The sequence below is a fragment of the Taudactylus pleione genome, unplaced genomic scaffold (assembly GCF_031769625.1).
Source record: "Taudactylus pleione unplaced genomic scaffold, aTauple2 ptg000161l, whole genome shotgun sequence".
NCBI lineage: Eukaryota > Metazoa > Chordata > Amphibia > Anura > Myobatrachidae > Taudactylus > Taudactylus pleione.
This window is the reverse complement of record NW_028284563.1, coordinates 323,979-336,341: the sequence shown is the minus strand read 5'-3', so window position 1 is coordinate 336,341 and position 12,363 is coordinate 323,979. Positions and strand designations below refer to the sequence as shown.

The 12,363-nt window shown below is 46.0% G+C and overlaps 1 protein-coding gene across 1 annotated transcript in view; it reads right to left on the bottom strand.

Annotated features, from left to right (window-relative positions):
- Nucleotides 1-7,603: 7,603 nt before the first annotated feature.
- LOC148521500 (uncharacterized) overlaps nucleotides 7,604-12,363 on the bottom strand; it is an 86,412-nt gene continuing 81,652 nt past the window's right edge. Inside the window, exon 12 of the mRNA XM_088475047.1 lies at nucleotides 7,604-7,764. Coding sequence (XP_088331173.1) covers nucleotides 7,724-7,764 — 41 coding nt within the window. The 3' untranslated portion in view covers nucleotides 7,604-7,723. The remainder of the gene's footprint in view (nucleotides 7,765-12,363) is intronic.

Here is a 12,363-nt window from a genome sequence, read left to right as displayed (position 1 = left end):
TCTGTATGTGTATACTATAGGGCAGGTGTGAGCAAGAGACGGCTCTCCAACTGATGTTGAACTACACATCCCAGCATGTCCTGGAACAGTTTTGGCGTGGCCAAATAGCAAAACTGTGGCAGGGTACCCTGGGATGTGTAGTTCTACTGCAGCTGGGAGGGTGCACTTATTTCCCACTCCTGCTATAGGGGCACGAAAAGCGAAGGGCCTTAGTTCATTTTAAGGATAGATTGTAAATCATTAAAAGCAAATATAAACTAGCTGAGAAACCAATCAATAGTTACATTCAGTTATATATGTATCATGTACAGTACTGTACACTAATGATTCAATCATTTTGTAATTCGGGATGTAGTTATGAAACTGGCGGACGCGGACTCAATACCGACAGGGGAGCCGGCATTACATACCCATTCCTATAATACATCACAAGAAAGCGGTGGCCATTTAATAGCAGCAGAATATCATGTGACAAGTAGGAACTGTTCGTTTATATATAAATATACAGCAACAAAACAAAACCCATAAAAGTTTTTTATATGCATTATAACGGGGACAAAAATCTTAGATAAAAAAAAGTTGACTATTTAAGCTGCTCCAATTCAGGGTATAAAATCCTTATAACCGTTCCAAAACTATTACACCAGTGGTTCCCAAACTTTCAGTTGAATGCACCCTTAGGGTCTCCTTCATTTTTTTTCAAGGCACCCATAAGCCAAATTACGTGTAGTACTGCCCTTTAAGTAGTGCCCCCTGTAGAACTGCCCATGATACAATGGCCACTATAGTAGTGCCTGTTATGCAATGCCCTCTGTGGTAGTGCCTGTTATGCAATGCCCACTATAGTAGTGCCCCTTATGCAATGCCCCCAGTAATAGTGCCCCTTATGCAATGCCCCCAGTAATAGTGCCCCTTATGCAGTGCACCCTGTAGTAGTGCTCCTTATGTAAAGTCCCCTGTAGTACCGCCCATTATGCAATGCCTCCTGTAGTTGAGCCCATTATGTAGTGCCTCTTAGGCAGTGCCCCCACTAGTATCCCCCACACCCCTGTGCTGAACTTACCTGCATGAAGTTCACGCTGGGGACCGCTCCACCTGCTGTGTCTGTCTCTGCCGCTGCGCTGACTGGGTCAAGCTGGATCCAACAGGCGCGAAGGATGCTTATAAGTACCCAGTGATGCATTGCACGGGGCCGCGGGTGCACAGATGACGTCACCTGTGCCCCCACGCACTGCATCACTAGGAATGCTGGAGCGATCAGAGGTTTCTTTAGTCTCATAGATTCAGAGGCCAGCGATCCACTCTCTGAAGGAAAGTTGATCGCGATCTACCGGTGCGGCTCTGCGAGCTACCGGTAGATCGCGATCATCATTTTGGCCAGGCCTGCTGAGATGACAGCAGGTTCCTTCCGGCTGCGGCACCCTGGCGCACAGTTTGGGAACCACTGTATTACACATCAAAGTGCCCCCTCGCTCTCTTGTTTCACATATAGTATTATTGTTTATTTAGAAGACCTTTATATTGGACCTATGGGTGGTAGTTAGAACTTTTTATTTTTTTTACATATTGAAGGATCTGCAAGTGGAAATGTAGTATTAAGTTATTGTCACTTTCACTGGAAGCTTTATCACATGGTACATGCAGGTCCTGCATTGTTGTCTATTGGTCATGAAGCCATTGACCCTGGATAGTAACATCCAGCAACAGAAAACAGACAAACAGTAATTAGCGGAAAGTCTGCAATTGCAGAACCAATGACATTGAGCTGTTTTCTTGCTTGTTTTGTGTGTTTGTTTTTTTTTTTTTTTTTTTTTAGTTTTGTTTTTTATAGCTTCTGATGTGACCTATACTGATGGTGCTGCAGTAAAATTAATATATCCAAAGGCTTTTTTTTTCATCCAATTATCTGGGCGTTTATGTAATAGGGTGCGAGTCGTGGAAAAGATCACAATTTGGGTTGCAGATTTAAAGCGGCAATACCGGCATGGCTTTGCCTTTTAAATTATTGCCGCTTTAAATCTGCAGTTGGGATTGCTGCTTCACACAACTCGCGCCCTGTTACATAAACCTCTGGTGTTTGCATGTGTGAAATTTATCATACAGTTCCAATATGCCGAAATGTTTTAAGACTGTTCATGTCATACACCTACCTTCATGCTTGAGAAATTGCATTCTTGAAATTAAAAATAATTGAGCTAATTCCAAATATATAGCAATGCAATGATAAGTATACTTGGCCACGTTGTAAGATGCAGTCTTACACACAGGTTGCGTTCCAGATCTGTATAAAGCCTGTTTAGCGTTTAAAATGGCAATACACTGGTATGTCCTCACAACTGCCCCAGTCCCCACTCTGTGACACACTCACTTCTCTGGTTGCAGCTGTGCCATTCACTGGTAGAGCCGTATTCAACTTGAGCCGAGCCGCAATACTTTTTCGCGGCCCGGACTTTCCGCCTACTTCGCCTGTTTTGCAGGCGGAAAAGTATTGCGGTCGTCCCTGCTTTATCCCATATTCAATATGGAAGTACGTGAAAACTGGACCCAGCATATAACCTCAACAGGCGGAAAGTACTGTCAAATTTGTGGAAATCAGCCTGACACCCCCCAAATGATGCTCTGACATGGGGGTTAGCTATGATACCCCCCGATTTGGCTTGCTGAAGGTATTTGGTGTTTTTAAACGGGCTTAATAGTCGCTAAATAGCATTTTTTAATAAGTAGTGCAGAATAGTATTTTGGAGGTTTTTTTGATGAAAATAAGTTATCCCAGCAAATTTGGGGTACTTGAAAATGGGGGTCAGCATATTTAAAAGTTGCTAAAGTGAAGTTGAAAAAATTGTGAAAATTCCACCTTCTGCAAGCACCTGCAATAAAAAAAACACTTGGGGTATACTTGGGGACCCCCCTCCAGAGTCTAGCTAGCTAGTTTTTAACTTTGACCCCCAACATTTTTTTTTTTTCGCCTCCAAAATGAAAGTGTTTTTTTTGGGGTGTTCAAAAGTGTTTTTAAAAAATTTTTTGACGCAGTTTACCTTTGGGGGACTGTCTGAAGGCTGCAGGGGGGTTCCTACAATGTTGCACCCCAAAACCGCAATTCTGCACTTTTTTCCGCCCGCTATTCATAGGCAAAACTTTTCCGCCTATTACATTGCATTGACTTGACTTTCCGCCTAGGCGGAAAGTCTTTCAAGTTGAATACAGGGTAAAACCAAAACAGGCGAAAATGACGTCATCGGCGAAAAGTTTCCGCCAAAAACACGTGAAAACTGACTTTTCGCCTCATATTGAATACGGCCCTTAAATTGTAAGCTCTGCCATGAGCAGGGCCCTCCATACTACTTGTATGTCTCAATTCTATTCATGTCCTGTAATCCTCTTTTGTCCTATCTGGGGGACACTGCAGAGTGGATTTAGAGAGGAAGCTGAGGAGTTGGCACTAAATAAAAAAATCAGTGATTACATTCAGCCCACTGAAGAGCAACTCAGGGCAGATACATGTATCTGTTAGGTACTCTCAGCTAGATCAGAGGTAAGGTGTTTTTTATATGAAAATAGTGATTTTGGGTCTCTTGCATACTTAAATCTCACTTTCCTCATCAAAAAAGTTAGAGGGCAAGGACTTTCTTACCTTTACCCAGTAGGTGTATGTAATGCGGTGCAGATTTTGTGGGCATCCGCCAAAAACCAAAATGACGTGCAATTCTAATTTTTGACAATCGCAGTTTTAAACTTTACTTTGAGAGGCAACTTTTTTGTTATATATCTTTTATACCCTTTCTTTCCATGTCTCCTTTTTTCCCATCTTCGCTGTAGAATTTATAGCGTTGTTGTGTCAGAAACCAACCGTGTTTAATAAGCCAAAGTGTCCAAATGTAACTCTGAGAACCAAGATTTGTAGTGATGAGCCACGTTCTCTCTGCAATAAACCTGCTAGTGAGAGATCTATTGTCTCGTCAGGGCCACATGCAGAAGTGCGAGACTCGCTCTAAATTTCCAGTGTTGTTCTCCTCAGAAACAATTGTCTCAAGGGAAAGAGGATAAAACAAACTTGTAAACAAACCTGGAGGAGTTTCTTCCTTTTGTAATCCCGATAATATAATATAATAGCAATAAATGAGAGAAAAACTGTACGGAACTACAATAAAAGATGGCATGATAGAACTTTCAGTTACAAAAGAAACTTGTGCTCATGCTAAATACAATAAACATATATTTCAATGAAAGGCCACTGTATGTGAAGTCAGGCCTCCATTAAACTTCTAGAATAAACCTATCAGAGTACTGCATTTAAAGGAATCAATTCGGGGGTGAGCTGCTGTTGTAACGGGGCATAAATGCCAGCAACGGCATCAGAACTCACATCCCTCGCGACCTCAGATGAGTGGATTTTTGTACGCAGCCCGCAAACAAATCTTGTGGTACTCTAGAGCCGCATACACACTAGACTATGTGTGTATGCGTCGATATAGCCTGCGGTGGGGCCCAGCGGGGGTGCCGACATTGGTAGGTGTATACACACTATCTGCCACGATGAAGGACGGCGTGGGGGAGGAGGGCGTGCTGTATTCGGCATCATTAACCAAATCCCCAGATCGAGCTGGTCGTTAAGTGCAAAAACACTGGGCGATGTGAGCGATAACGTTGTCATTCATAAAAATCATCTACTGTGTATGCCCCATAAGTGTGTCTCATAGTCGCCCTTACTTGCAGGGGCAAGAACACCGCATCTAATTGGATTGAGCCCAAAGTGTTCCTGTTGCCTTAAAACAGCTGAGGCTCTCATTTTGTTGGCTGACCCAGTAGTTATGAGTGTGCTTACTATTAATATCAACCGGTGATAACCCTGAGACATGAGGCACTTCGGTCTTAGTGAACAAAATGTCAGCCTTCACTGTGAGTATGCTATAGGTATACTTAAAGGATTTCACCGCTGAGTAGTGTCTGTGTGCATCATCAGTATCCTGTTGCTGTGCAGTACTCTGGTTATGATGTCATAACAGGGGCCAATAGAGAAGAGCCAATCACAGCTGCTGATTACTTGGTTGGCCGAGGACCTGCTTTGAGGGGTGGAGTACAAAATGTTGACATGTCAAATGTCAACAGTATGAATGTTGACAGTCTGCATAATGACAGTGATTTTAGGGCGATTGTTACCCTAACATTCACAATTTCGATATGTCTGTCGACATTCTTACTGCTGACATAATGACTGTATACTGTCAGCTTTGTTGCTTCACCATACTGGATTTATACTACTAATGTTTGCATCTGTATTTCTGCTAAGGGTGGATAAGGGGTTATGTGAAGGCAGATCTACATGTCAGTCAAAAAAAAATGTTTAACATCGATTACTGTAGGAATACATTCATTGATATATTACAGAAGGGGATCGGTGGAGGATAAAGCCACGCTCTAAGGCGGCACAGCAAATAGGGGCAACAAATCAAATGTAAATCTGTAGGTGCTTGCACCAGTTATCCCGAATGGTATCTAATGTTATCACAGATAGTTGCCTCTGAAACCATTGGCCAGGCTACATTCCCATGTATAATTTCAGTGGCTTATTTTTTGGGGTAATAAGATTGGAGGCTAGATACTAGTGAGATCAATGAAATAACCAAACTGTTTACAATAAACTATCATACACCTATGCAAACCAGGAACAACTCTCTCAGTATTGCATCAGTTTGTGCTAGTGCAGAAGACAAAGTATAAATGATAGTTGTGTAGATTACAGGGATTCTGTGTAGACTGTTAGAGGTTATTAGGTGCGAGGAGACGAGTTGCTATTGCACAGGCGTGGAATGGTCGGTAACGGCACTGCAACTTGCCCCACTCGCGGCCCGAGCCTGCCCGGACTCTCAGATTTCTGTACACACCCCTAGCATAATAGTTATATAGCACTCTACAGTACAGTCTGGATAATTTTTTCTCCCAAGTATCCCATCATCATCTTCCTTGTTCCAATCCCGCAGATGTGCATTTATTTACTTGGTTAATTTAACATTGTGTATGTGTAGATAGATAGATAGATAGATATATATATATATCTATCTATGTAATAATTGTCTTAGATCCGCCCATCATATTAGTACTTTTGTTTACAAATGTTGGTTAGAGACACCCATGCTGGGTTCCTATTGGAGGTTAGATTGAAACCCCGTAATGCGATTGGCTTGTTCTCCTGATAGTCATGCATGTTGTGTTTGCACGAGCATGGGAATGTGGCGCTGCGGTTACGTGCTTCGTTATGCCGCTACCGTGGTGCGTGATGGGGTGGATTTGTTATTGGTGCTGTTAGGCTGCGTGGTATGCAGGCCGCTACTGTTGGTGATGACATTTTACTATAAATTGTATTGTAAGGTGACGTAGTGGGTGCCCGCCCCACGTGACCTCAACAACATGTGACTGTCCTCTCCATTGATTGGTTGTCTGATAGTGAGGCTTGGCTGCATTTCCTCCTAAGTGGGTTGGGCTACTCGGGCGTGCGTTCCAGTACGGTATGCACGCTGGGCAGCAGTTACATGGCTCTCACCTGGTAAGTAGTGCTCATGGTATTTAAATTGTGGTGATTATCTGTGACGTCTTTCAACCTTGACAAAGATACCACATGGGACCGAAACGTCGGACATAGCCTGAATATTATGATACTGGTGGTATGTAACAAATAAAGGACTTGTTTACTTTAGTGATGGTGAATGCCCTACAAATTTGGATTTTTTTGTTGCATACAAGTGAACCTAATTTTTTGGTGGTCACATAGAGGTTGCACCCCAAATGGATGAAAATGCTGCAGTGAGTGCCGGCTTCAATGGATTGTTTAAAAAAAATAAAAATAAATTATATATATATATATATATATATATAATATTTATTTTGTGGCAGTATCACCAGAGGTGGCACTGGTGGGCAGCAGATTGTGTGGGGCAGGACAGATCCGCCCACACACAGTAGAAAAGCATTGTGGGAAGATGTATAATGGCTGCCGTATGACCAGAGCCCAGGTGAGGCTGCTGGTGGACACAGCCAGACAGTCCAGGTGGGGCTGCAGTGTGAGTGAAGCAGACCAGGTGGTCAGGATCATACCTGCAAGGAGGCAGGCAGATCCATATACCTCTGACACTGTCCTTGTGAGAGGCGGCAGCAAACAAGCTGCGAAAGCTATACCAGGCCAGGAGGCCAGTGTCCAGACCTGCATGTGGCAGGAAGGACCACAAATCTCAGAGACTGTGAGAGACTTTCATGCAGATTAGCTGCTTCTATAGAGAGGGCTCAAGAAGTGAGCTAGTGCCCTAAGAAAGGGCTAGGTTGTTTATTATTTTATTTCTGTTTCCTGATGACCATGCTGAAGTAAAAGCACCATTTATCATTTGTTTTACTGGAATGCAATGTGTGGACTCTAATTCTGCATCTAATCACTGCACCACTAACACCAATCTACCAAGCTAATAACCCCAAGTGTGTGTGTGTATATATATATATATATATATATATAATATATGGCATTTCCTGCAACAGCATTCAGTCGTGTATTTTTTTTTTTTTATTATTATTATTTTTTTTATTTTGTTTTTATATATAAATATTTGCTTGTATTATAATTCTCGCTCTTGTGTGCTATATTTCAGCAGCAGGGATCTGCAGCTCTCTGGTCTCTGCGGGATGTAGTTAGGAGACCTGCGGAATGTAGGCATCTGGGTCTCTGCATACAGATTGCATCCTAGGATTTCTTCAGATCTTTTCTTCTTAGTTCTGTGATAGCTGAAATCAGAGAGTTTGCATTAATTACAAAGCGAAACCTGATTCATGTTTGAGAAAACTGCACAAAAGTTCTACATCGCAAACTTCAACAATCCCGCAGTACGTGTGTACCTGTGTGCAAATCATGAAGCCGTAAGAAGTGCAATGCAGGACATTTGCCAAAGATATGGTATCTTTAGATGTACATTGCTGTGATCATACGGCTTCATGGCTAGATACCTGTGAGTAAACTACCTGAAATGTGACACATGTAATCACCATGTTCGTTTTACCTGGAACTTTTCATATCATGACCATTTTCAATTTCCAGATTAAACACGCTGAGAAGAGGTGGGTTCCAAAATCCCCCACTTAGTAAATTTACCCCTTGGAGGTGATAAGGGCAAATTAGAATAGAACTAGTTTCGTAGGTGCCCGGCCAGGAGTCTGTTCACCATTACAGAGTGGGGCTTTTGCTGCACATCTAGAGTAGGACAGCATGGAACGTCTGTACAGACGTCCATGCCGTTGCTCCTTCACCCCGCCGGACCAGACCACCGTTACTGATCCGGGGAGCCTGGTGGGTGTCCAGGGTCCCAGCTAGCGGTGTCCCCAGAATGTCCCTGACTGTGGCCGGATTCACAGGGGTTCAGGTAAGCGGCGGGGCCTTGCAGAGGGTACCCGCCGATTCACAGTCATTTAGTCCTCAGGCAGGAGGCTCCCTGGGGACAGGCTGCGCGTGGATACAGGTACTAATCCTGCGCTTTCCACTAGACCACCAGGGACAGCGGGCTGTAGCATTAAGGACATGTTCCAGCATCCATGCGGTTAATAGCATGCCAGTGGAAGAGTGCCTTCCCTGTCTGACAGGCGGCGCCTCCCCCGCTGCACAGTGCCTCTCCATTGCGGTCTGGCTGCCTGTGTAAGCGCTCCTACCACAGGCCCGCCTCCTTTCAGTTCCTTGGTGGCCATTTTCTTCAGGAAAGTGCGCGAACGCTGCTGGATAGTGATGATGGTGGCATCGTGGTCAGGGTCCCCCGCATACCTCTCCTCTGATTTAAAGGTCAGAGTATGCTGCTCTGTCTCCTACCAGGCTCTGTGTCTGCGTAGTTGAGGGAAGTGCTATTAGTGCAGGTCATTATTCTGCATTATATGTGACTGTGTGCTAGTGCTGTCTGACTGTGTGTATTTCTTCTATCAGCCTTTTTACTATCCCTGTTCTTTCTGCTACAAGCCCTTGTGGTGCGGTTTTGCAGGGTGCTTATTGCCTCACAGTAAACCAGTTTTTCTGTGTGGGGAGTCACATTTAACCCTTCATTGGCATCATGTCTGCGAGTGAACAGGATTCCCCCCTCCAGCCTATGTGTACTTTATACAAGATACATACAGCAGAGGGGGAGGGAGACCATGAATGGCTGTGTAAAGTGTGTGCAGCTAGCCCACGCACTGTGGTAATCAAGGAGAGCAGCAGTGGCAGCTCGGTACAGGAGCCACCCTGGGCTAGTTTTGCTACTGCACTGTCTGCCATTATGGGTCATATATCTGCCCCTCCTACACTTTCCCAGGTGGGGCCCGCGCAGCAGGTGTTTGCCTCCTCACCCATGCAGGGGTTCCTCAGGCAGTTGATTATACCCCAGTGTCTCCCATTATCGCCCCCTCAGGCTTCTCAGGAACCTGTGTGGGTTAACAAATTGTCCAACATGGTACAGCACCTGACGGACATTTTACAGGGAGAGTCACCTTTGTGGCCTTATAAACGGCCATTGCAATTGTCACAGACTGCTCAATATGATGATGACATGACGTCTGATGATGGTGAAATGCATGACTTATCTGACTCAGAGCTCCTTCAACCTAAGGAGGTGGAGTCCAAGTCTAGAAAATCTATACCAAGCCTTATACAGGCAGTCCGTGGGCCTTGGTTATTGATGATTTGGATCCCCCAGTGGCTAAATCCCAATATGCCTTCTTTGAGGATGTTAAAGGAGAGGAAATACCGTGGCATCCATCAGGTCAATTGATGGATCATTTAGAGGAGGCGTGGAGAACTCTGGGTAAGAGATTCCAGCCTCAGAACAGGTTGGCAGTTGCATACCCTTTTGCGGAGGATTATTTCTCAAAATGGGAAACTCATTCCTAGGTGATTCTCATGTTGCACGCCTAGTGAAGAGTGCAACATTACCCATGCCCTCCATGTCTTCCTTAAAGGATGTTACGGATCGCAAAGTGGAGCTTTGCTTCAAATCCATTTATTCCCTTGCTGGCGGGGCTTCCAGACCGCCTATGGCCATGAGCTGGGTAGCCAGGGCATGGAAAGCTGGATGGATGCCATGGAGGCGTCTCTGGACACGGATCTCAGAGACACGGCTACATATGTCAATGAGGCAGCCTTAGATATTGGTCTCCTCACTTATAGGATTTCTTCGGCAGCAGTGACAGCTCGCCTCTCCCTGTGGTTGCACTCTTGGAGAGCAGATGCTGACTCCAAGAAAGGGTTGGAATGCTTGCCCTTTAATGGCGAGGTCTTGTTTGGCACTGATCTGGATAAGATCGTGAGCACATTGGCTGCAGCCAAGTCTGCTTGTCTGTCTTCAGCCGCGGTTGCTTCTGGGTCTGGTACTCAGTCCTTTCGGCCCTATCGGGCCCAGGGTAAGTCCAAGGTAAAGCCCTTTCCTAGATTGTCAGGTGTCTGTAAGACCACCAAGCCCAAGAACAGGCTTGGAGTGCAAGACGTCCGGCTTAAAATCTGATGATAAGCCCTCCGCCTGATGGGTCGGGCCTCCCCCTGGGGGACCCCAGGGTGGGACGCCGGCTTCTTCATTTGGCCCAGTGCTGGTATCAGACTACCACAGACACTTGGGTAAGAGAAGTGATCTCTCACGGGAAAGCCCTCTCCTTCTGCAAAAGGCCTCCCAGACGGTTTTTCGCCACAGGCCTTCAGTCAGATCTAGACAAGGCCCTGGATTCCAGAAAGTTGTGCACTCTATGCTCCAAGCTGGGGTTATAGTGCCAGCCCATCTACAGGGCTTCGGGGTATTATTCCAACCTCTTTTCTGGTTCCGAAACCCAATGGGTCCTACCGGCCTATTCTCATCCTCAAGTACCTCAACAGGTCTTTGAGGGTCCTGAGGTTCAGGATTGAGACCCTGCGTTCCATCATATTGGCTAGGAGCCTGGGGATTTTATGGTGTCATTGGACATTAAGGATGCCTACCTGCATGTCCCTATAGCTTCGACTCACCAGCGTTTCCTCTGGTTCGCAGTGGTCAATCAACATTTCTAGTTGCAGGCACTGCCCTTTGTCCTTTCCACAGTGTCTGGGGTGTTTACCAAGGTCATGGCAGTTATGGCAGCCCACCTGTAAATGAAGGGGGCCCGCCTTACCCTATCTGGATGACCTTCTGCTGTTCGAAAGGTCTCCAGAGATGCTTCAGCGCCATCTGCAACTAACCATATCTGTGTTGCAGAATCACGGCTGGCTGATCAACTGGAAGAAGTCATCCCTGTACAGGATGTTCAATCTCGGAGCCCTGTTGGACTCGCAACAATTGATGCTCTTTGTGACAGAGGATAAGATCTCTGCTTTGCAGGCAAGGGTACGCACTTGCCTTCAGAGTCGTCGAGTGCCCATTCACTCGGCAATGAGGCTACTGGGATCCATGGTGTTGACGTTCAACATGGTGGAGTTTGCCCAGTTCCACTCCAGACCTCTGCAGAAGTTGATCCTCTCCAGACAGAATGGGTTACCCCATCGGATAAAGGCACAAACAATGGTGCTTTCTCCGGAGGTGCGTCGGTCTCGGGCCTGGTGGATGCAGACATCTCACCTCAACAAGGGACGCCCCTTTTGGATCTCGGATTGGGTCCTCCTGACGACGGACGCCAGTCTCCGAGGTTGGGGGGCAGTGACAGGTCCACACCTGTTTCAAGGCTGCTGGACATCAGAGGAATCTGCTCTTCCAATCAACATATTGGAACTTCGGGCAGTATACAGGGCTTTTCAGCAAGCAAGACTTGAATCTTCATGGAAAACCTGTGCAAGTCCAGTCAGACAACGCCACCACGGTGGCTTACATAAATTGCCAAGGAGGAACTCGAAGTCAGGCGGCACTGACAGAGGTGTCCCGCATTCTGACTTGGGTGGAAGGCACTCCCCCAGCCATCTCGGCAGTGTTCATTCCAGGAGTGTTCAATTGGGAAGCAGACTTTCTCAGCTGTAAGATGTCCACCCAGGGGAATGGCCTCTTCACTAGGAGGTATTTCAATCTCCTGGACAAGTGGGGCCTTCCGGAAATAGACCTCATGGCATCCCGTCACAAGCAAAAGCTGCCTGTGTACGGGTCAAGAACAAGGGACGCGGAGGTTCTCCTTGTCTACGCTCTGTCGGTCAGGTGGACCTTCCAGTTGGCGTACCTATTTCCTCCATTCTCCCTTCTTCCTCGAGTGCTGCGAAAATTCAAGCAAGAGGGAGGCACGCTTCTGCTGATCGCTCCAGCGTGGCCCAGTCATTACTGGTACTCAGATCTTCAGAGTCTCTCCATAGACACGCCGATGCTGTTGCCTCAACGTCCAGACCTGTTGTCTCAAGGTCCTTGCCTTTACCCGGTCCTGAGTCGGCTG